At 34.0% G+C, this 25899-nt stretch overlaps 4 protein-coding genes across 4 annotated transcripts in view; all 4 read left to right on the top strand.

The window, feature by feature from the left end:
* The window catches only part of LOC105229195 (uncharacterized), a 30751-nt gene extending 9438 nt beyond the window's left edge, over positions 1-21313 (top strand). The window contains exons 2-4 of the mRNA XM_049446593.1: positions 15537-15615; positions 20604-20777; positions 20885-21313. Coding sequence (XP_049302550.1) covers positions 15564-15615; positions 20604-20777; positions 20885-21111 — 453 coding nt within the window. The 5' untranslated portion in view covers positions 15537-15563 and the 3' untranslated portion in view covers positions 21112-21313. The remainder of the gene's footprint in view (positions 1-15536; positions 15616-20603; positions 20778-20884) is intronic.
* On the top strand, positions 298-8112 carry LOC125775795 (uncharacterized). Its single transcript, XM_049446598.1, has 4 exons — positions 298-395; positions 1948-2049; positions 4901-5074; positions 7481-8112. The coding sequence occupies exons 2-4, from the start codon at positions 1989-1991 to the stop codon at positions 7687-7689; spliced, it is 444 nt and encodes a 147-aa protein (XP_049302555.1). The 5' UTR covers positions 298-395; positions 1948-1988; the 3' UTR covers positions 7690-8112.
* LOC125775787 (uncharacterized) overlaps positions 10885-25899 on the top strand; it is a 327611-nt gene continuing 312596 nt past the window's right edge. Inside the window, exon 1 of the mRNA XM_049446565.1 lies at positions 10885-10906. The gene's annotated coding sequence lies outside the window, so the exon portion shown is untranslated. The remainder of the gene's footprint in view (positions 10907-25899) is intronic.
* LOC125775791 (uncharacterized) lies at positions 24082-25077 on the top strand. Its single transcript, XM_049446589.1, has 3 exons — positions 24082-24265; positions 24352-24528; positions 24781-25077. Exons 1-3 carry the CDS (start codon positions 24217-24219, stop codon positions 25038-25040), a joined length of 486 nt encoding a protein of 161 aa, XP_049302546.1. The 5' UTR covers positions 24082-24216; the 3' UTR covers positions 25041-25077.

Consider the following 25899-nt stretch of genomic DNA (forward strand, 5'->3'; position numbering starts at 1 on the left):
TTCAGGGTATAAAAATAGTAATACTAATAAATTTAATTTTAAGTAAAGGTATCCCCTAGGTACAATACATGTATACATACTTAATAATGTACAATTTAATTGATCTCATTTATTTATGTCAGCAATTATATACAGTTTTCAGTAAATGTCTCATTAACCGCAAACTAAATTTCAACTTTATAAACTTATAAATCATATTTGCATTAATACATATAAGCAGTAATAACTTTCTTGGAAAACTGTTTCCCTGAACATTGACAGACCCGATCATATCATAACTAACACACCCTGTCGAGATGCCTCGTAATCTAGTTCGATGCTTGGGTACCCATGCCGCCACAGTTGCGCCCGTGTCGTGCTACTTACAAGACGTCTTTAACGCAGTGTTCTCCCAGGTTAGCCGAAAAGCAAGTGTGGTGTTGTATAGTTTAATAAAAGAAAATATATTCTTCTTTTTAATAAGAGTTTTTTTTTTTAAGTTTTCAAAATATTATTTTCATTTTAAGTTAACAGTTTTACAAAATAATGAAACTTTAAAATATTTAAAGTTCGTTAAATTGAAGGTGTTTGAGTTTAGAATTTAGTAAAGCATTAGAAGATTTGTTTGTTCATGTGAAAATCATTTTTTTTGTTTTTATAAATCATTGTTTCACAACATTTTTTTCAGGAATTTTCCTTTGTTTAGTAAATATATAAAAAAAACAAGTTTAATTATAACAATAAACGTTAATAAATTTTTTTTGTTAATAAATATAAAAATATTAAATCAATAAAGTTAAAAAAAAAAAATAGTTTAATGAAAGGTTGATTAAACTTTTTTATTAAAAAAAAGGAAATTAAAATAAAACAAACATAATTTATAAAAAAGTTTAAAATTTTTATTATCAAAACTTTTCCTTTTTTAAAATTTTAATTAATTTTTTTATTAAATAATAAGAAAAACGAAATGTAAATAATATAATAAATAATAAAAGAAATTAAATTAAAATTAAAAAAAGAATTAGTTTTTTAATTTAAATTTTTTAATTTAAATATTTATCTTTCTTTTAATACAAATATTACAAAAACAAATAAATATAAAAAAAAATAAATAACGCGTTTATTAAATTTTTTTATTGAAAAAAAGTAAATTAAAAATAAAAAAATAATACTATATTTATGAAAAAGTTTTTAAGCAAAATCTTATTAATCAAAAAAAAATTTTTTTTGTTATTTTCTAAAAAAATTAAATTAAAGCAACAAAAATTTAATAAATAACAAAAAAATTAAATTAAAATTAAAAAAAATATATTATAAAAAAATATTAATTATAAAAAACATTTAATACAAAAATTTTTATTAACAAAACTTGTTTTTTGTTTTAAAATTAAAAAAGAATGTTATTGAAATTATTTTATCAAAAAAAAAAATTAAAAACAAAATAAATTTATAAAAAAATAATACCAAAATCTTTATATTATCAACACTTTTTTTAATAAAAATGTTAAAGCAAAAAAAAAATTTTTAGAAAAATTAAAAAAAAAAATTTACTAAAAAATGTTAAATTGAAATAAAAAAATTTAATACAAGAATACTGATTAAATAATTTAATAAAAAGTCTTAAAACCTGTTGAACAATGTGATTTAGTTTTTCTCTTTTTATTTTAGATATATTTTAAGGAATTTTTTTTTATTTATTTTTTCAATACCATTTTTTTTATATTTTTATTCTATGCTTTATTTCTTGTCCTTCATTAAGTTAAAATTTTACTATTCAACTAAATTTGGTTAAAATTTCTCATAGATAAGTCTTTATTAGTAAAAAAAAGGATATTTACATATGCATATAAATATATCTGTATATGTATATTTAATATGGACATATATTTATATAAACATACATATATTTATATACTCGTATAATATAAAATCTAAAGTTTTCGTCGTATTATTGTTGGTTTTAAATAGATTTTTTACACAAACAAATCAAAACAATTAACAAGACAAAAATGGTTTTTGCTGTAAAATCATTGTTGGCTATTGCCGTTATCGCCAGTGTTGCCTGTTCAGGTGAGTGCAAACTTTTTGATAATAACACCAAAAATAAGTGAATGCAACATAAAATTTAAAATATGTAAAATAAATTAAAAATATACTACATTTATACTACATATACAATATTACGTGTCATATTTTGTCCGGACTCCTTAACGACTGAAGCGATTTTAGTAAATTTTAGGACACTGCGTCCAGCTTGATCCAACTTAAAATATAAGATGGCTTATACGAATGTAAAAATTATGTTAAATGTAAAATAAATAAACGTAAAAACATAATTATATACATATATACATATGTACATATACCATCCGATCAATTTTGACTCGGACTCCGTCGATACTGTCCAAAAATCTAGCGAATGACGCTCCAAAAATGAGCCGAAACCGAAAAACAAAATCAAAATCGATGATAAATAATAAGCTGATGCTCATCGTTTTTTTTATTACGGTGTTATCATTCCGCATGGTTAATAAGAAGAATACTTGGTCTTTGTAAGGCGTTTGCGTGAGGCAACTAGGGCAAAGTCCTGAGTTCTCGGCAGAAAATTCATGGATTGCTCACCAAAATCGAGCACCATCTTATTCTTGCATGATTGTGACTGACATTTTGGTCAAACACGAAGGGGCAGTCAACGCATACGCCAGATTTGGCCTTTAAAAATCATACGCTGAAAGTATAGTGGGCCATCGCATTTTTCATACAATTGTTATGAGGCTTATAACAAGTGTTTGGAATCAAGGCTTAAGCCTTGACAAGCTTATATTGACGGAAAAAGAGCATATTTTAAGTGTGATAAGAAAGTGGCATTCTTGTTTTTTAGTCAGTTAAATTTGTTTAGATGGTATTTTTATAAGGTCTCCGACGTGTTTTTCAGCATATTACAAACTTCGTGACAAACCCTCTTATTTCTAATATAATGAGCAAATTATAATAATTCACATTCCCTTGGCCTTACACAGCAGAGAGCTGGAACGATCACAATTTTTTCAATGCTGATCATTGACTCGGATTTTTTGTGACGCAAAACTTTGCTTCAACAAAAATGAATGATGGTAAGCGAGCGTGCTCAAAGCGAACATTCAGTTCCAATCACTCTTGCTTGTTTCGTAATGATTTTGTTCGATTGAACGCCTTGTGTGAGCAACCAGAGAATATAAAACATAGAGAAGCTGCAAATTGAATTCTGTATGATGTTCGATTGGACGGCTAACAGAACTTATAAGATTGTGACACGGAATTTCACCATTCTCTGTATGAACTATATATTTATATATATACATGTGTATATATGTATATATATTTGGTTATATTCATTCCATAAGGGCTTAGGTGTTGTCAGAGACATGAAAAAAACTATTTTAAATATATTTTTGTCAGTAAATTATTAGAGTGTATGTTCTTAGCATCATTAAATATGGTTTCCTCATGACTTGACAGAAATTTGGAAAAATGAAATTAAATTAAATTTATTTACAGGTAAATCTGTTCGAGTTGATTCAACGTGAACCGAAGCTCCTTGCGTTAAGGGGTTGCATGGGTTTACTCGTATAATAAAGAGCTTTTTTCAAAAAATTTTTCTCTTATTAAAAATTTAATATTTTATTATAATTTCTTATTGTTACAAACACTTCTTAATAACAACGAAATTCTGAATTCTTTGGGAATTTTTGGCCCATTTAGCCTATCTTACCTCGAGCGAACAAGCTGTATCTCCGAAAAGTTCGATTTTTTGAAGCTTGTAAACCCATGTAACCCCTTAACCATCGTTAAGACTTGGAGATTCATCTAAAATCTATCGGACAAAAAAGTTTATTAGTAGATAATCTAGTGCCCGATCAAAGTTTTTTTTCATCTACACTGGTCCTCAGTGCAAAAAACATAATTTTGGGTGGAAAAGTATTTATCGGATTAAGGGGGTATTCTAGTCTAGAAGCATGAATTTCAGGTATTATTTAAAGTGTCGTAAAAAAGGCAATAAAAATTTTTACTATCCATTTTTTTATTAGTTATTTGTTAATTTTAGAAGAGTAGAGAAAAAAATTAAAAACTAAAAAAAGTAAAAAATTTCAAAAATTGTGAGCTAACGTAGTGGGGGTCTATAAAAATTTCCATGTGACCATACCCATGATTTCAACCCTCTTAGTTATCTGAAACCAAAAAGAAAAAAAGATTAATAATCTAGAATAATTTCGCAATGGTCGGAACTACGGAAAAGTGGCAAAAAAATTTTTCACAAAATGGCGACTGCCTAAAAAAAAGTGTTTTTGGATCACTTTTTCTGACAATTTCGAATTTTTTTAAAAATAATAAAAATAAAAATTTGGGGATGGGGCTAGTTCCAACCATAGACAAGCCTACAAAGAAGACTCTATAAATATTTCAAGTAAATCGGTCCTGTAGAGCCTGAGATATCGTGGGCATCGTTCCGAAAAAGTCAGTTTTGAGAAAAACGCGTTTGAAGTTTCCGGGTCAGAAAAATGCCTATATCTCCGAAGATAGTTTGAATTTTGAAAAATCCTCTTGTATACATATTCTTGAATAGTTAAACTTTGAAAATATAAATTTCTAGACTAGAATACCCCCTTAACTTCGAATTTTCTTAGAATATCTATTATTAAGCTCCTAGCTTTAAGAAAATATAAAAATAAATATTTTTTTTTTACATCTGACTATCCCCTAACCCTATAACCTATTAAGCTTTCCGCCTAGAGTAAGCAGTTACTTCATTTAAATGATAATATGTAATATGAATTATAGCTCACCTGTATATATGTATGTTATGTTTTATATTATATTGATGAAAATACAATTAAATAGTAAGTGGTATAAATAACACATAACGCTTCTTTTCTCTCCGCAGTCTTTGCCGTACATTGCTATATCTGCAACTCGGACACCAATCCCAAGTGCGGTCAGAAATTCGAGGCAAGCGATGACATGAAATACGATTGCGCACGCGTATCGCCGCCACGCTTCCTGCAGAACTTCATCAACGTGCACAATGCCACCGGCTGCATGAGGAAGGTGCTCGACAGTAAGTAATGGATATGCGAAAAGAGAAATGAAAAAACATGTGGGAAATATGCATGAAATATGTCAATGATGTACATATGTATATAAAATATATGTACATACATATGTATATAGTTTTGTAATCTTGTGTTTAGGCATTAAGGGGGTTGTGTGTGCTTTGCGCCGCTTCTTTATGTCATCACGATAACCTGCTATTGCGCCTTAACTTCTAAGCGAAGCTCCCAAGCGAGCCGAAACCTATAACCGGTTGCAAACTTGTTCTTAACGGCGCCTTTGTGCGGTGTAGAATTCTCGTAAATGCATATTTACGTACTGTTCTAATTAAAACGAGTATTGCAAATAATTGCGAACTAATTTTTGCAATGCATATTTATTTTGTAAGTAAAATTCTAATTGCATTTAACATGTCAACTGGTGAGAGTACATATACTATATTGTGGAAGCAGATACAAATACATACATATATATGATATTATTTGTTCAGAATGCCTACATAGTTTTGGAAACTAATAATAAATATTAATAGTACGAGTATTTACCATTTGCGCCGAAGTCAACCTACACAAATAAAAAACTTGATTTTGATCGATCAGTTTGTATGGGAGCTATATTATATAGTGAACCGATTTGGAAAATTTCGTCAGATATTATAGTATTGTCTTTGAATAATTCTTGCTAAATTTCGTGACGATATTTTTACAAATAAACAGTTTTCTATCCATTGCCCATTCCATTAGCCCCTTTTGATCCAACTGTGTATATGTTGTAAGCTCCACGAGATTCCACCAAGAACACCAATTTGTCAATTTAGGTGAACGTAATGGTTGTTCATGAATAATTTGTGGATTTTCTACGCACCGTAATCGGCCGCACCATAGAAATGAAAGTGAGTCTCATCGCTCATCGGAGAAGATGATTCTCTTAAAAAATCGTTATCGTCTTCAAGTTGTTCCAAGGCGAGATCAGCAATCTCACGACGTTTACGGTAGGAAAATCACTTCTGCCCTTGAGTGAGAACAATTTTATCCAGATGCAAGCCCAAATCCTTTCTAAAAAATCCGCTAGGTTGTGATTTGAGACAGTTCCAATTCGTGCGACTGTCTTGGAATCGACAAATTGCGATCTTCAGCAACACTTTCCTGAAAGCCAGCAATATTTTCATTACTTCGAGCGATTCTTTGTCTTATTGGCACTTGAATATTATGTAAAGAAAATGTACACTCGAACTGGTTTGAGATGCGGAATACATATTTTATATCCAAAACAAATTCACGAGTAAAACCAAATTGTATGGCATTAATGCTTCCCTGCACTTTGTAGGGTAAAAAATAAATTTGAAATACTGTCCTTGAGAGTCAGCAGCACAGTTATATTTACAAAAGTGTTATTGAAATGCAAAGCAATTTTATGGACAAACAAATTGGAAAGTCATCACAACTTATAAAGGGTGATTTTTTAAGAGCTTGATAACTTTTTTTAAAAAAAAAACGCATAAAATTTGCAAAATCTCATCGGTTCTTTATTTGAAACGTTAGATTGGTTCATGACATTTACTTTTTGAAGATAATTTCATTTAAATGTTGACTGCGGCTGCGTCTTAGGTGGTCCATTCGGAAAGTCCAATTTTGGGCAACTTTTTCGAGCATTTCGGCCGGAATAGCCCGAATTTCTTCGGAAATGTTGTCTTCCAAAGCTGGAATAGTTGCTGGCTTATTTCTGTAGACTTTAGACTTGACGTAGCCCCACAAAAAATAGTCTAAAGGCGTTAAATCGCATGATCTTGGTGGCCAACTTACGGGTCCATTTCTTGAGATGAATTGTTGTCCGAAGTTTTCCCTCAAAATGGCCATAGAATCGCGAGCTGTGTGGCATGTAGCGCCATCTTGTTGAAACCACATGTCAACCAAGTTCAGTTCTTCCATTTTTGGCAACAAAAAGTTTGTTAGCATCGAACGATAGCGATCGCCATTCACCGTAACGTTGCGTCCAACAGCATCTTTGAAAAAATACGGTCCAATGATTCCACCAGCGTACAAACCACACCAAACAGTGCATTTTTCGGGATGCATGGGCAGTTCTTGAACGGCTTCTGGTTGCTCTTCACCCCAAATGCGGCAATTTTGCTTATTTACGTAGCCATTCAACCAGAAATGAGCCTCATCGCTGAACAAAACACGCGCGCGAAACACATTTCGAACCGAACACTGATTTTGGTAATAAAATTCAATGATTTGCAAGCGTTGCTCGTTAGTAAGTCTATTCATGATGAAATGTCAAAGCATACTGAGCATCTTTCTCTTTGACACCATGTCTGAAATCCCACGTGATCTGTCAAATACTAATGCATGAAAATCCTAACCTCAAAAAAATCACCCGTTATAATCTTTAACTTTTTCTATCATTTCAGCTCCCGGACATCATCATGTTATCCGTGGCTGTTTCTACGGCGATGTTTCAAATACGCTAGCCGGCTGTCAAGCCGATCCCTCTTTGCCACCCGTGAAGCAGTTGTCGTGCGATGTTTGCAGCGGCAATCTCTGCAATGGCTCCAGCGCCACAGCCCCCATAACCGCCGCCATTGTACTTTTCTTCGCATTGGCACGTATGCTGTCCTAAGTTGTTGGGTCGCCACGGTAATCTGCCCTGTTTGACAAAATACCATACAAAATTTAGTATAAGAACTTAACTTCTCAAACGAACAGCGTTCTAAATCTCATTACTGTATTCTTAGTGTAAACTAGCACTTAAACATACACACTTGTTGAGTGTGCTTTCATATAATCGCATATTCCGGACGCAATGGGGCAATCCGTCGCCTTATGGTTGTACAAAGATCAAATAATATGCATAAAGTTGTACTCGTAGCTTTGTTCATTTTCTTTGATCTTTTCGCAATCATATGGCGACGGATAGCGCCATTGCGCCCAGAATGTGCGATTGTATTAAAACACACTCAGCAAGTGTGTATATTTAAGTGGTCTTGTTTGCATTTAATTTTATTAAATAAAATATATGTAAATTGTAATTTTTCTATCAGTACCAATTGTTGATTTTTTTAGGATTTTTTTAAGATTTTAAAAATTTTTTTTTAAATCTTATTATCTTCTAATAATAGTAAGTAAATTTATTGACAATTCCAACAACGTTGGGCTACAATCATAGTAATTTTCAATTAATTGAGAACTAGAAGAGCGAAGACTGATTCCTAATTTGTCTGAGAACAACTAAATCGGAAGGGAATTTCTTGTGTGTGGTATCTTTTGTTGATTATTGTTCAGCAGTTGGAGAGCAGACTCATTTTCATAGATCTAATACTAAACTCTTCAATTGCTCCCTTTAGACTGGATGATGTCATTTCTCACATAGTAGAGAGGAGAACTCGCTTTGAAGTCGAGCTAGGTGCACCTCCTGTCAATTGTAAGCTCCATATAAATTTTGATTAATATTAAGAAATTTGAAACAAGTAAGGAGTGTATAAGTTCGGGTATTACCGAACAATTTATGCTCTCGCAGTTATCCTAGACTATTGCATATACTTTTCCATAAAATTAAAGAATTCCATTCTCGTCATGAAACTATCTATATTATACCCAAAATATTACGTTCACTTAATTTTTTTGAGATATTTGACGTCTTCTCCGATGTAAATTTTATAAAATCAACCAGAAGTTTTAAAGTCCTGATATTCTTAGTATAGTGTATATGTATGTATATGGAGGCTATGGGAAGTATTGTTGATATTTATGCATTTTTTACACCAGGACCTATATATATCTTAAGTAAAAAAACAGCCAAAAGCCCTTGAGTACTCATATTCGTATAATATGATAAGTGTGCTTTAAAAGATAGGGTTTGATTTCGGCGATTTTTAGATGAGATATAGGATATAATACTTAGTTGCCTTTTATATTTCGGAATTATCTCAACTTGCTTTTCAAACAAACTACCCTCATTAAGATCTAAACATTTTAATATAGAGTTTGAATCAATTGTCGAAGCACTTGTGCCACTCTGATTGAGGTATCTCCAAAACCGGCGCTCTGAGTGCATCAACCGTCTCTTCAGGTGGCGTGAAACGTTGATCTGGAAGTCATTCGATGCCTATTAAATCGATGCTTTGATTGCTCAAAGAAGCAGTTATTTTGATGTATGGCAGCTAGCATTGTTGTGGTGAAGAGCGAACCATCCTAGCCGGTTAATATTCCTGATTGAAAGGCAAACAAATGGTTGTGTAATACTCAGAATTGCTGTTCTGCTTTGTTCTAGGTATGGTTGCGACATGTTTAACCTTTCCAAAAAACAGGCCACCATTTGCTTGGAATTGCGTCTTGCGCGAACAACTTTTGTTGGATTGAGCTCATCTTCAAACACCCATGTAGTCGATTTCTGTTTACTTTCGGGCTCATACCTGTAATTCTACGGTTCATCACCTATCTCAATGTCATAAACGGGTTTCGAAGCACTGCTATGGTATTTTTTTTGGAATTTCTCTCGTCCAATCGACGCGAGCTCTCTTTTGACCGATTTAAAAATAGTGTGGAGGCCAACGTGAACAATTGTTTTTTTTTTTTTTAAATGTTCATGCAATATTGAATGCATGCTGGTCCCACTAATGCCTATAGTTGTCTCAATGTCTCGACAGGTCACACAAGGAATTTATCTCAAATTTTGTATTTCTAACTAGATTTCGTGTGTGAAATCATTGCGAATGTTGGAATTGGATTACAGTGATTCAGTTTTATCAAAAGCACAAGCCTAGGAGTGGAACAAAGCTTACAAAGACATACAACGACTGATGAAAATATTTAAAAAGTTAAGGACATGGTGCGGGAAAATCATTAGGCAAGTATGACAACAGAGCTCCTCATCTCTCGCTAGTCCGTTCAAATAATTTTTGCGGATATTTTGGATATGAAACGCGTTCCTGCTCAACTCATATTGATAAAGCAGATTTTTTTTTCAAAAAGAGTACTGTGAACATGTCTCTTTGAACATGCTTGATCGTACAAATTCCGATCCCGCATTCATGGAGAATTATAACTGCAAATGAGATATGAGTTTATTAGTTTGACAATAATCTTCGGAATGGAGGGAAAGAAACGAACCGAAAACAAAAAAAAATCAAGCCAAAGCCGCTCATAAATTAAGGTGAGCCCATTGTTTTTTTCGATATTAGTCGTAAAATATTCCATTTTGATAAACACTCATGTTTAAAGTTTTTTGCTTGGACACTATAAAGGGATCAAATCGAAATTTTGTATATAATAATATATATTATATATTTTATATTTCTTCAATATCAAGAGTGTGAAAACCATGTAATAACAAGGGGCTCGATTGTGTCATTCTTATATTAGCTCACATTGTTTGCAATGAACTAATTGTTGTTCAAAAAGGATAATAGACTTTTTGGGATTACTAATTCTCTCTTTGTTTCGAAATGTATTTCTGTTGGATATATGTATATGTTGTAAATATATATGGTATGTAACTACCTATGGGGTTTTGACAGCAACCAACACACACCAAAGGCAAGTGCTCTCGCAATAAAAATTTAAAAGGTTGTTAAGGAGTCAGAGGGAGAAAGAGGAGAGGAGCATTAGAATTTTATATTAATGAGAGAAGTGAGTTAAGTTGACTTTATTGTCACTTTATTGCTGTTTTAGACACTTGAACTACACCACTGCTTCATACGCTAAGAACGTAACTCATACGCCCTGTTGACTATGCTAATTACATGTCACCACATTTTTATAGGTTTACGGGCGAAGGAAAAACGATGTGGTAGAAACCACTCAAATTGAAACAAAATTTGAGTTTTGAATATAAAATGGTTATATATTGTTTATAAAATGTGACAACTATTTTCGATTTTTTTTTTTTGATGAAACGCTGATTTGCATTTTGGATGACGATGTATTTATTCAAATCTATATTCACTAAATAGGGAGTAAAATAATAATTTCAAGGAGACTTTTAAAGTTTTCTTAATATTTAATATCCCCATATGCAATAATTTCATTTTTTAAGCTGCCACTGATAATGTAAAGCAGAAAGACCGAACTTTTTCCTAAATAAATATTTCAAAATCTTAACTCAATAAATTTCAGTTATTACTTTATTTTGTACTTTTCTTTATTAGGCGACTTGTTGATATAATTCCAAAAGTTCATTGGCACCACAACTAAACCCACCTGTCGATGGTAGGAGGACTGGGTGCACCTAAACCGGCGGTGAGTGGAATAGTCACACTCTACGCAAAGTGATTTAACACAAATACTCACACACGACGTTTAAACAAATTGAAGGGGATAAAACAGCGACCGACAACGAACATGCAACAGGCGTTTTATTTGAGCAGCGAATGAGAGCACACTATTTGCTAGAGAAGTGAGAATGCGAATCCATGAGTGAAAGCAACTGCGAACGATGTACATATGTATATACGAGAAAGCCACAAAATGAGCCAAACTATGCCTCATACACACTTAAATATCGTAAAAGGCACAAAGTGGCAATAAAAACTACGAATTTATATTTCACCCACGCCACTGCTGATATTCGCCGCATCCACATACATAGAATTCTGCAAATAAATGTCAGAAAATATTTAGTTATAAATAAGTCTTATTAATTTCGACCCTGTGGGGCATACGTGCCACAAAGAAACCTTAAGTACGGCATAAAAAAAGAATGAAAATTGCTTTGTAGACACTCATTAGAAACGAAAGAAGCGAGTTCGCTGCGGTAAGTTGATGCCGTAAAAACCTGCAATAATTATTTAGTCGGCAGGAAATGAATTATTGTAAGGGAATATCCCAATATTACGGCATTTGTGAGAAATTTAATGTATGTAAAAACGAAAATCTGAAAATATTTTTCATAATTTCTGCTGCGTTAGGTTTGAGTTTGCTGAATAGGCAAAAGTCACAGCGAGCAAAATCAGGCAAATGCGGTAGTTGCGTCATGATATTAGTTGAAAATTTGGCGAAAAACTCGTGATAGTAGGGGAGCCCAAGAGGGGATTTTTGCAGTTACTTAAGCGTGTCAGAAAACTATATGGGGAGAAACATTGTACCCTTTTATGTACCCCTACCAAATATGAGCCCTTAATATGGAGGCGTGCGTTGGGAGGGGTTCGTCAGATTAGAGAAAAAAAATCGATCCTTCGGGAAACTCGAGCGCGTCAGATTAAGAGATGGTATGTTAAATGCATGAAGACGAGTGTATATTTCAATATTCTGACAGTTTGAGGGTGGCTTAGAGAAATAGCAGGGTGACAAATCTGTAAAAAAAAAACGTCACCTTGAAATACTCGAGCGCGATAGATTTTTTTTTAATTTTAAAGGTAATTCTGTCAGATTCCCGAAAATCATATAATCTGACAATTTCCGTGGGGCGATACAGGTAAAATCGTCGATAAAAGGTCAAGCGTACTAATCACCATAGCGTGGTTGTTGTTAGTAAACGCTTGACACTTTTGTTTGTTTCGTTCGTTTACAGCGATCAGTTTTACATCCATTGTAAAAATGAGTGACGTTAGTGTCAAATGTGTTTACTGTGGCGAAGAAACGTATGAAAAAAAAAGTTTATTCCACAAACTCTAAATTTTTTTTTATTAATATTTAGATCTATTTTCATATTAATAAATTATTCAATTTTCTATACATATACATATGTATATGCATACAATATACATAATACATATAATATTGTATACATATACATATATATACATATGTATACACTGTTTTTATTACATCCTGTAACAAAAAAAGGAACCAAACAGAATTCTTCCACTTTTAAATCGTCAGATTAACGATATGCCTCTATATAATTGTCAGATTATCTTTTGGGAAGACTCTGACATCAAGTTCATCCCACTGTATAAAAATCTGACGCGCTCGAGTATCTCAAGGTCACCTTTTTTTTTTACAAGTTTTAAAATCAATAAATGACCTTTGTCCACGTCGAAATTGTCAGAATATTAAATGGTACACTTTTTAGAGGTTCATTAACATTCGCTTAGAAAATCTGACGCGCTCGAGTAACTTATTTTTTTTTTTTTTTTTAACCTGTCATTACGGCCTTCAACCCTGACTTGATTGTCAGATTAATATATATCGACTATCAGAAATACAATGCGCGTATATACCATAAATGACTGACGCGCTTGAGTATTTTCATGTGACTGTATTTTTTTACATTTTTGACACCAATTTCCCGCTCTTCTCCCCACTAAAATGGAAAACTTCACCTAGACTTTCTTTTTATTTAAACGTTATCTTGACAATCTAGTAAGTCTCCATGACGCTCCAGTAACTGCAAATTTAGCACTCCGGGCTCCCCTACTATGAAGAATCAGTGCAGTATGCGACCTTGTTGACAGTTTGGTTGATCGGAAGGAATTTGGAGTGCACCACACCCTGATAATCGATGAAAACTGTCAACAGAACCTAGATTTCTGACCAGCTTTCACGTGGTTTCTTCGAGTTCACAGGGTTTGTACGGAAATAAATCGGACTGATTTTCTTCCGCCGCGACTGTACTTCGGAGCATGCGCGCAACGACTGGATTCAGTAGAGGGCGTTCCTAGCTAACAAATGAGTCGCTAATCAGTAGTCTCCGAGATCCCGGTCGCGCGACGTGTTTCTCTGAGTGGTGCAATCCGAAAATGCAGCGTTAGTTAAAGCAAAGGTACGTTAGTAAAATATGTGTGAAACTCGTAAATCTGAGAAAGAAACGTTTGTTACGATCAAGCAGGCTTACCCAGATATTGCTTTAGCAACAAGTGGTGTGTTTCGGTGATGCCTCCATGTCTTTTTGGAGGGCCGGGAACAGATCGCTGATGAAGACAGTGCTGTATGACCTGCGACTTCGACAAACACCGACAATGTGACTTGTGTGCTCAAAGTTTTGAACTCGGACCATCGACTAAGTATTCGTTTAATTGCCCAGATGTTAAATTTATGAAAATCTGTGGTTCATGAAATTATGACGGAGCACTTGAACATGCACAAGATATTACAGCCGATTGGAAGTTTCACCACGACACCGCCCCGGCTGACACCATCTACTTAACCAAGGCCGGCATCACAATTTTCACGCAGCCTCCCTACAGCCCAGATGTGGCTCCTCTAGACTTTTGTGTTCAGCCAACTTTTTACAATATAGCCATCAAGTATAAATATATAGAGAATTGTGTATATAATCATATTTAAACCTGCGCTAGTACATATATACATCAAAGAAGCCTTTAGATAAATAGTCATACTAAAAAATTCCAGCAGGGTATATTTTGTTTATAATCCGCTCAACAGGAGGTGTCCGACACGAAGCGGTTACATGCCAAAGAGTAATTAACGCCAACTGCCTGCCTGCTCTCTATCGCTCCGCTCCAAACAAAAGTGCTTCAGCGCTGGCGTATGTAAACGCCGCGAGGAGCCTCGACCAGCAAATGAGTCAATAAGTGAGCAGATATACCGTTGGAATAAAAGAGCAAAGGAAATAAAAGAAAGCACAACTATGGTGGAGAATGTGTGGCTATTTGCATACATACAAACATGAGTTATTGAATGAGAAGCAAACATACGAACAGGCAGGAGAATCATATGCAAGAGACCTGCGATGGGTATCGAAACATTTAAAGGTGCTGCGTCAAATCAATGTGGAAAATTATAAGTTCACACTCACATAGTTATGCGCTGATATACATATATAAATACATATGTGTGTGCTTGTGTGTGCGGAATGAATTTTAATTATTTGCGGCATTATCGCGTCTAAAAATTGTCTCTGGGGTTTTGGAAACTACACACATGGGGCAGTACAAATTCGGACGCGTGATTGTGTGGTTGGAAAACGAGCGTTCCGAAATTATTGAATTATGCCGTGTAAATGATTATGAAATACATTTTCAGCACAATTGGAAAAATCGGGAATAAAGTAGAGAAAGAGAGTGTACAACACGGCAGTTTGAGAAAGATCTCGTAAACAAAAAAAAAATAAAAAGTTTGGAAAGTGGAAAAGTGGCTTGAGCAAAATACAAGAGCAATTTGTAAAATAATTTCAGCACTCTTGGAGAATTATAAAAGTATTAATATTTGAAAATCAGTACAAACGTTTGTATGCATAACAGTGGTTGGTTCATTATTAGATTTATTTGATTATCTCGTGAAAATTGTGAAAATATGAATTTCTGAATTTCTGATCTTTACTACGCTACGGTATATTGAAATCAACATAGAACGAGTTCAGAAAATTCCGAAACCGAAAGCTATTTATACGCGCGACACACACATACATACAAGTATGTGCTTATGAAACGTATGTTGTGCTTCCAGAGGCATCCAGTCGAATTTAATTGTGCAATAAATTTCGCGTTCTGCATCCGAGTATCATACACACATATATACATTCATAAATCATCGATATTTTAAAATCTGGGATAGTAAATTCAAAAGTGTAAGCGAGAGACGCACGGAAAGAAGATGCACCGCACTTTCTGCTTAGTCATTTTGCTGCTCAGTTTGGTTGTGAATGGTTTGTATAGCAAATTGTTGAAAATAACATATGTACAAGTATGTTTTCTGTATTTTTAAGAGAAATAGTGAGCCATAGCGGACATTACAATCGAATTTCAACTGCATTTTAACTGTTTACAGGCATTGTAAATACAACCAGATTCATGCAATATTATGGTTGTAATCAAGAATATCTTTTGTCAAAGAGACTTCTGATGGTCTTTAGACATGAGTCCTGCGGCAATTTCAGTTTGGAGAACAAGAAAAAATCACACGGAGCCAAATCTGGTGAATACGGTGGTTGATTTATGGTATTCATTGCTTTTTTGTTTTCAAATTCGGTCACAATCGTACTCTTTTTGATAAAAAATTAAGCTTTATCGGAACGCTTCGAGCAAGAAGCATTTTACATCCAAAATATTCACCAAAATCATTCGAACGAACTTGCGAAAAATGTCGAGCTCTCTTGCTCTCTCTCTAACACTTGCTTGACGATTTTCAAGCACCATATCTTTCACCCTTCACTAATTTGCATCAGTTGAAAAGATCGAAGGCCGTCCAGAACCAGGTATGACTTCGACCGTCAGAGATCGAGATAAATTCTTTTTTCGACATTTTTATACCTTTTAAAAATCACAACGTACTACCGTGGTATACCGACTCAAGCAGCTGCTGTAAACAAACGGTTGACAGATCGCGCAGGTATCTCAATTTGCACTGTAGTTATGAATCATGCTTGTATGTTGATATATTCATGTAACCCTATTGCAGTCTATGTACTTGTACTTTATTATTTGAAGATATTGCAAATGTAAAAAATACAAGTCGCGATAGTATAAAAAAAGTTTTAAATTTGTTTTGGTTTATTTCACTGTGGGATGATGGTGCAGTGTATTAACATTATATCAGACATTCTATATAAGTAATTGGTTCTGACAGAAACGATATCTACTAGTTTTGCTGGTAATTGTAAAGCATTTTAAAATAGAAAAAGAGGAATAATGAACAGAACCTCTTAATGAAAGAGAAATCTTTTTAAAATCGCGCTCTTTACTTTAGTTTAGTATCGACGGGAAGCCTACTACTTCTCAGTACCCTGGTTCGACCGCGACTTTCTTCAAACTGCACAAGTTTTGTCTGCCCTTAATCCAGAAAATATGCTAAAGATCTCACTCACTTTCTAATACACAGTCCAACTTCAGTCGGAAAAGAAGCTGGTTCAAACAATATGCATTAGCATTTATGTATTACAAAAATATACTTATTAATTTTTTATATTTCATTCACACCTTTTCAAAGAATATTTAGATTTTCTTAAGTTTTTACTATAATTTTTCATTAACATCCAGGAAAGGCATAAAATTTCAATATATCCGTTTTAAAACTTTCAAATAGAACGTGTTCATTTGTTTTTTTAAACGTAAACGTCTAGAGAGGTCCAAAAGTTGTTTCCCTTATTCCCTCAAAAAGCAATGCTTAATTAGCACACGAAATGCTTTATGATCCATTTTTTTGTAAACTAACATAAGTTGCTTTACAAAAGTTCTATATTTTTTTAATACCTAATAGAAATCATATAGATGGTAGAAGTAGAGTAATAGTATTATCTATGTATGTGTCAGCCTCAGTAAAGCGTGGACGGCTCCTCAGCCGCACTTTTCTTGGAATTAAAAATGAAAAGCAAAATTTCCCACAAATATTGAGAATTCGGTTCAAAAAGTGACATTTTCAGTTGAGAATAAGTTTGGGATGCAAACAGATCTCAACAAATATTTTGTTGGGTTAATGTTGACACAAATGTCCACGATCGATATAAAACAATTCAATCGACCAGTGCTTGACCCTAGATTCTTCATAGAAAATATATGAACTGATTTCGGTTCATCCGCCCGTCCGTGCAATGAAAAACCCTAAAGCCCTTGGATATATAAACATTCATATATATCTATAAAACTCACAATTTAAAACCATTAGTGACTCTTCCCTTTCTCTCCCCGACGAGTTAAAATCCGGGTGACTGCCTGTCCGACCGTAAAAATTAAGATATCTTGATGAAACCACAGCAACCAAATTCTCACAGCACAAATCCTATATGAACTACTACCGGCAGTGTGAAGAAAACCTGCTCACTGCCGATACAACGGTACTGTTCAAAACTACTGAAAGCGCGATTAACCAAATACCCCAGAGACATTGAATTTTGCCTACAAGATGATAAGAGAGGGCTTCGTGAGACTTGGTGTGAAAGTTTGACGATGCGCGTGACGCCTCTCACTTTTTGTTGAAGAGAGAATCTTTGAGCTCTTTTTTACCTGATATAAAATTTTTCGACCTTCCGGATTAATAGTGAGTTATCTCAAAGAAAGTGAGAGAGCGTGGCTTACTCAGAACAGTGTAAATAAATAAAATTTTGCGCCTAAAATAGATAAAATTGACCTAGCTCCCATATAACTAATATTGGTGATTGTGTATGAGGTACTTTAGTCTTCAGGGAACATCTTTTTTTTATGTGGCATGTTAATAGTTTTTCGTATTGGCAAAAATAGATAAAAATCAGGTCGATACTACCCCAACTCCCATAAATCGAAATATATCGGCCAGTGTATGAGTTATATGTGTATGAATTAAATGTATACATATTTCCCATCAATAGTTATTTAGATTCGCCTACAGGTTTTACTATAATTTTTAATTAATGTAACAGGAAAAGTATACAATTTAAATTTACTCGTTTTAACCTTACAATAAAAGGTGTTTGATGGCATTCCCAAAATAAACGATGTTCAAAGTTATACTACTTTATTAGATAGAGTGAGCTGGAAACGTAATGTGGATCATAATTCATTATTTGTAAAACGAAAAATTAGATGAATAATTGATTTCCAATTGTCTATCCATTAATCTGTCCATGCAAGCATTTCCGATAACTTGATCTCGCTATGAGGAGATGCTGGTTGGCAGAATTGCACCTTCACAACGAACCACAATCAATTTTGCATCTCATTAACTCATATTATAGGTCATAAATTCACCTAGTTTTATAACTACTTAGGGTATTTTGGAAACAGAAAAGGTATGGGCTGATTACATTAATTTTTGACATTACTAGAGTATTCTCGGGAACATATTTTCAAGCAATTTTATAAATATATAAATCATACAGTATTTGCCATAAGTTTGGTTAGAATAAAGAAAATCATTATATGTAAAGGGTGACCTATTTTTTATTTTAAAAGAAAAATCACAGAAACTTAAAATTTAATGCGGAATGTTTATTATACGTATCATTCGAAAGAACATTCTTTGACATTTATTTTTAGAAGATTATCTGTTTTAAATTTTGGTCGATGACTCGTTCGAGCATTTCGAAGGATAACTGGCGAATGACACGCGTATGTTTTGCTTCAACTCCTAAGTCGAAGTGGGATTGTCCGCATAGACTTTAGATTTTATCTCTATATCCTCAGAGGAAAAAGTCTAACGGTGTGATATCACACGATCTTGGTGACAAGTCGACCAGCCAAAAACGTGAAATTATCGGCTCACCAAAGTGTTCCCGCAATAAATCCATTTATTGATGCGATGTGTGGGAAGTGCGTAATTATTTTTTTAACGAAAATTCATCTCTCAAGCGAAGTGTTATCGCTTGGGACGGTCGTGCGGCTTCAATTCTTGCACAAGCTGTATTTTGTACGCTTTCAGTTGAAGATCTAGACGTAGAATGTGCCAAGTCGTTCCATTCGTTAGTCTGCGAACAACGCCGAGGCGAAAAAAATAACATGACAGCTCGACACTACTCACGGGTGATCTCGCAAAATGAGACTATTGAAAAAAGTAATTATACTTGAATCAGCCGTTATTATATAGAAGGTTGGGTAATTAGTGGACCAATTTGACATATTTTCGGCATTAAACTACAAGTATACTCGTAGCATATACAACATAAAACGTTTAGTTAATTTTGCAAAGATATCTAACATATTGACTAATATGATAGGAGATATGGGTAATATTGGCCAGATTTTGTCTATTCTTTGTCGTACTTGGAATTTCGAAAATCTTTCTAATAGGAAATTACGAATCTACGCATTTTTGACACAGGGCATACTAATGACAGTAAAGGACTCTCTCCCAATTTTTCTAATATATCTCGCAGATTGACTGATATCTTTTATACTATGTATTATATATCGGAAGTAGGTGGGATTTTTATTGAGTTTTTCTTTGTCCAAATTAGATACCGACTTCTATATAATATAAAATATTTAATGTTGAGTTGTTTAGTCGAAGAGACCGATATCCATGTCGTCGTCTCAATTGTAGTCGTTTTTAACTAAATTGTTATGTAGGGAGGGGGCAGAGCTCAGATTTTTGTAAGGAGTGATTATATTCTTTCTTGGATTTTGTCGCATTGAAGACCACAATTCTATAAAAGACACCCTTTATTACTTAGCGAAAGCTCTGATATTGGTATTTATATACCGTTGAGGACTTTGGTTGAATAGGTCAATTCCATTTATAAAAAAAAACTTATTTATATAAAATGAATGAGAGTTCGCCTCTTGACTCAGTTTATACACTAGTAATATTAAAGAATAGTAAAGTTCTCCCTGACCTAGTTCAGCGAATTAAGAGACAGCGGCTACGCTAACTAAAATAAAAGAAAACAATCCGGCTCTGGGAGTATTGGACGTAGTATCCGCCGGGCCAAGCAGAGAAAGAGTAAGACGTTCACTCTATTGAAAAGACTAGGAGAACCTGGCTACACTTGAAATCTCCAAGGGAACGCCTGTCGTGTTGTGTAAACTTGGGAATCGTGTAAACGGTGTCTACGCCTATAAAGAAGAAAACTAAACGAACTGATTAAAACATAAATAAGAGATCCCCAAAAGAATAAGCATACTTTCAATTTACGTATGCTCTCATTTATTAAAAGTCGTCTGTCTACATAGAAAAGAAATATTAGCTACAAAAAGTAACATGGAATTAACTTTTTATTTTCAATAGCTTGGGCCATCCAATGTTACTCATGTGAATCCGTCTACCACTCCAGCTGTGGAGATGACTTCGACGAGGAAAACTACTTCAAATTGGATTGCTCGCATGTTCCGCCACCGCGTTTTCTAGGCGACGACTTGGATTTGCGAAACGCAACAGGTTGTATGAAGCGGTCTTATAAAGGTAACTAACTTTTTGGAGGAACACATTATTTATTTGAATCTAAATTATAGACTTGAAAATTTGGATGAAAATTTCTAACTAAAATGTCTTTTTTATTTCATTCACAGTGGGAGATCTGCTGAGGATCGAACGCAATTGCTTTTTCGGTGACATGGACGACACGGACAACGGTTGCCAACTGGATCCTGCTACAGAACAAGCGGAGCCAGTATCGTGTAATGTCTGCGACAATGAAGACTATTGCAATCACAGTCACCAACTGAAGGCATGGCCGCAGTATTTAGCGATCATCTCCTTTGCGTTTACGGCGAAATTCTTGAATTGGCTGAGCTAAAATATGTATAAATGTGTTGTAAAATAACACAGTAGCTCAACTCTGCTTTCTGCAGTATCCAGCTCGAGCAGAAAGACATAAAGTTAGCTGAATTCATCTGTTGATGTTGAGCGAATTACTATTTGTTAATTGTTTTTGTAGCGAGTAGTGAAACAAAACATTTTAAATAAATAAAAAATTAAGTAAACTTATAGCATGAAAAGCTGTAGTTTTAGCTTTTTGACCTCTGAAACGTCTTTCGAACGGAATTGGCTGTCATAACTGTAGAAGTAGATCTACTGCTTCAGAACGCAGCCTCCTTCAGAGTGGTGACGATTTTTTCTGATAGTAGTGAAGGGATGACTACACTCCTTCTCTCAAACATCGAGTTACTACATACATATACGAGTATATATATATGTACATATATAGTACTGAAAGAAACTGCAAAGCCAATGAGCTTGCTGGAACTTGTGAATCTGAATAACTGCAGAATGTGGAAGGATAGAACCTCTGTTGGCTGCCTGCGGTTCACGACTAGATTGTTGGACCTCAGACCAGCTCAGCAATCTTTGGTTAAATAGTTAATATAGTTGGGTTGTTTTAAGATAGATTAGATCGTAAGAGGTCTAGTGCCCTATTCAAGTCTAGTGAAGCACACGTTTCATTGGTTGTAGGAACTGGTCTGATTGGGATTCGTGAGGTATGATTAAATATTTTACCGGATGCCAGTAGCATCAGTTGTTTGGAAGAAGATAGACAGAATCATCTCAACCCTGGACATGGAGCGACTCCCGCCTTTGCATGGCTAAAGTACCTAAAACATCTACGCAAAATAGCGAAAACAAAAATAAAGCACCTAAGCAGATTTGTAATAGGTTCAGGAATATCCAACAATAGCAGTTTTTTGTCTGGCTTCCAAAAACTTGATGTGATCCCACGTAATTTCGGGATCAGCCATCTAACCTAACTTAGCATGAAACAATCTCGGCTGTTGGTTCTTTCAGTGGCATAGTTGTAATCAAATTAGATTTGTTTTTAAAAATATATTTGTGTTCTAGAAAGTTAAGATAATACCGAAAATGTCGAAAAGAGTGTGTAAGTGCTTAGAGTTAAATCAAACTAAAATTTATCGCGTTGGTTCAACTGATTTAATCAAAAATTTTACTAACGAAAATCACATCAAAGCAAATTATCACTGGATTGGTCAGAATCAACGGTTACCATTGCAATTTGATTTTGTAATATAAGAGCGTTACTTCCGGTTGATTCACAGCGTACATATGTACGTATTTACACAAACTTTATTTTCTTTGTAGATTTCATGATTTGATGACCCCCCTTCTCCTCTGCAGCGATTTCGCGCCAACGCAAAATATTTAGAAACAAATTATTGCGAGAATTTTGTTTTATTTTTAAATTTTCCTCTCACTCTCTTATCTTTGTCACATATAAATGACATATCCGATGAGTTGAATCTCTAATTGAGTTAATAAGTTATTTATACATACATAAGTAAAAAGGAACAAAGGCGTATTTATGTTTATTAGGGTCGCAGTGAATTATGAATGTTTGAAAAAATATTCAAGAAACATAGATTTGGGAAAAACATATTTGAAGTTTCACACGAATGTTTCAGTGAGCTAGAGAAGCCTTTGATATTTATCGAATAACTCAAAAAGTATTTGTTGGATTCATTTAAAATTTTCATAGAATGTTTCTAAGATATTATGCTGTAATTAAATGCAAAGAAGATCGATTTTTTTTAACTTATGACTATTGTTTGCATCTTAAAGTGTTTCTAAAGAGATACTAATTATTTGTAAAGGTCCAGACTTCCATGTGGGCATCTTAGTCAAAACTATCAAAGTACATAATATTTCAACTAAGTTGTAATGAGATTTTGAGCAATATGCGGGTATCTAAATCATTTAGAACAGCGATTAACTTTAAAAAAGTATCTTTAAATATCACTTCTTTCGTTGTAGCTTTTAAGTTCATCATTCATAAGAAAAAATAAAATCTGTCTTAAAACAATCAAACTTCAACTCTTCATATCATTTAAATGGTTAGGTTTACGAGAAAATTGCGTAAGGCCATTTTGTAGAGCATTTAATTTCCTACATAGTCTATGAAAACAGAACAGAAGTAGTTAAGAGCGAATTATGAAGTTTGAACTCATACTTGGAGCTATTTTCGTGGAGGTGTCTGAAAGTATATTTTTTTGAGTATCAAGCAAAAAATTGTTTCGGTATTTTTGAGCCACCCTATGGCACATACCTACATAGCGGGTTTTCCAATAGGGATGATATGATTTCGAAGTGTCATTAAATTAACAGTTTTGTGAGGTTTTTGGTCTGGTGGAATCATCGATCCATACTTCTAATGTAATGAAGCTGGTAACATTGTTACTGTCAATGGAGAGCAACAATTGGAATAAGTTGATCTTGACAACATCTGGTGTCAACAAGGCAGGGGTTAAGTGCCACACATCACGGGCAGCAACCGAATTATTGCGAGAAATATTTATAGATTCGATTATTTAAAAAAATGGTGACATTGAACGGCCTCCAAGAAGTTTTAATTCAAAAGCATTCGACTACTTTTTGTGGAGGTTATTGGAAGTAAATAGTCTTTAGCAATGAACCAGGTAATAAACCAAACCCTCTTTAAGCTTTAAAAATCAATATTGAACGTGGTATTCATGATATACGACTTTATTTAGTGGAAAAAGTACTCGAAAAAAAGTCATTGAAAATTGGGTTCATTGAAATCGTTCCTGCAAAAGATGTCTTTGAGGCCATTTGAATGATGTTGTATTCAGAACTTATCAGTTGTACTTCACATGTTTGTTTTTTTTTTGTTAAGAAATCATTTCACCCTTATTGAAAAACCCTGTATGTTAATACAATCAAATAGATGGATATCGCTCACGACCATGATCTTTGAAGAGACAAAATTTATTTTCAATTTCATGCTTTAATTTCGATTTCGTTGAACATTTTTAGTTATGATCTAGTTGAAACAAAGAAAACAACTTGTGAGCAAACGAATCAATTAGTTTAAAATTTCTTCTAGACATACGTATATATCGTATTATTTCTAAGATCGACCATTCATTTAGCGATGAGAGCAATTTTAATATTTGTGTCAATTTGTGCCTTCATATCCACTGGTAAGTGAAAATAATTCACTAACTGAACGAAAAGTTTCAATAAACAAAACACATATCATTACATTTCCGTTATGGCATTACAATAGCTTTCGGCATTGATTGCTACGACTGTGAATCGCTGAATGATCCGCGCTGCAATCAATATTTCGATCCCGATGGCGTCAGGCAAACTGATTGTGATGACGCGGAGATGCCAAAATATTTGCATAAATACGAGCGCCGCATACCAGGTACCGGCTGTTTGACGAAGGTGCACGAAGGCTGTAAGTATATATGCATATGAATATCTTCACTGTTAGTATATGTTAACTCTAAACTCGTGGAAGGGGTTGTTTGAGCTGAACATTTTCAACTACCCAATTATCGGTGGTAGTAGTCTTAAAATTTGGATTAGCTGATTGAGCCAGCTTTAAGCGAAGAACAATGAACTTTCGCTGAGTTTTCTCAATTTTTAAAATACAATTAAAAATCGCTTACCACTCTTTAACTCTATTTTATTTATTTATTTACATCAGTGGATGGCCGTCGTTACTATATACGTCGTAGCTGTTATTTTGGTGATCCAGAAAATATAGACGAAGCTTGTGATACACCCGATCCATACGTACCTTGGGCCACTTTGATTTCATGTACTGTCTGCACCGAAGATCTTTGCAATGTGCACGCGCCACTGAACGGAGCCCATCATACGGCGAATGCTTGGCCAAAACTCACATTGGTCGGACTAACTTTAGCAGCAATGACTTTACACTTTATATATATAATTTGTAATTAAAAACGCTAGCAGAACATATATGTACTGTATTAATTTAGTAAAGTGGTCTGCTTTTTATTTAAACACCGTTTTGCTTTGATTTTTTGGGATAAAAGAGTGATCCATTTCGAGGCTCCCTATTATTTTAAAGAAAAAACACAGAGTTTTTCTAAGTAGAAAGTCAGAGTAGAACGCAGGAGATCTTCTGAACTATTTGACTTTAGCAAATTTCATATTGGCACAATTAGAAGGGTTCTCACTGGTCAGGGTCCAATAGGCATTTATATAGGCTAATAATCTTGACGGACACAAATTGGCAAAGTTTTTTGGAGAAGAATGAAGTCGAAACACTCAGGCACTTTCTCCTCTATTGAACTGCTTTTGCAAGGCTGCGGATGAAGATCTTGGCAGTATAACTTTCAGCAAACCAGGAGACATAGGAGAAACGGACAGAAGCCAAACCAAAATTCTTTTGGATTGAAAGCGCTTTGTCGATATGTAAGCGGTTGATTTATTATATAGCAGTTTTAGGTAACACAACTGACCGACGTGCTAAGCTGTCCAAGTGGATCTCTGTTTGGATTGACCTTATAATCTAATATATAACTAACTTTTCACTAACTTATAACTAACCATCCTAGAATCTGATTTCTTATGAAAATAAAAAGACAGCTTAAAGAAACTTCCTTCAATTATTATGTATGTTACTCAAAATTGTATGTTACCGAAAACTTAACCCATACAAAACATCTTACAATCTCTAGCGATTTCGCATATTTCGATCAGTGTCATTTCAATCGATCGGCTTTACTGCGGATAATAAAAGAAATCGCCAAGTACCAGCAATTTAGCTGTGGGTCAGAAATTTAAATATCGGAAC

Source organism: Bactrocera dorsalis, chromosome 1 (genome assembly GCF_023373825.1).
Source record: "Bactrocera dorsalis isolate Fly_Bdor chromosome 1, ASM2337382v1, whole genome shotgun sequence".
NCBI classification, from domain to species: Eukaryota; Metazoa; Arthropoda; class Insecta; order Diptera; family Tephritidae; genus Bactrocera; species Bactrocera dorsalis.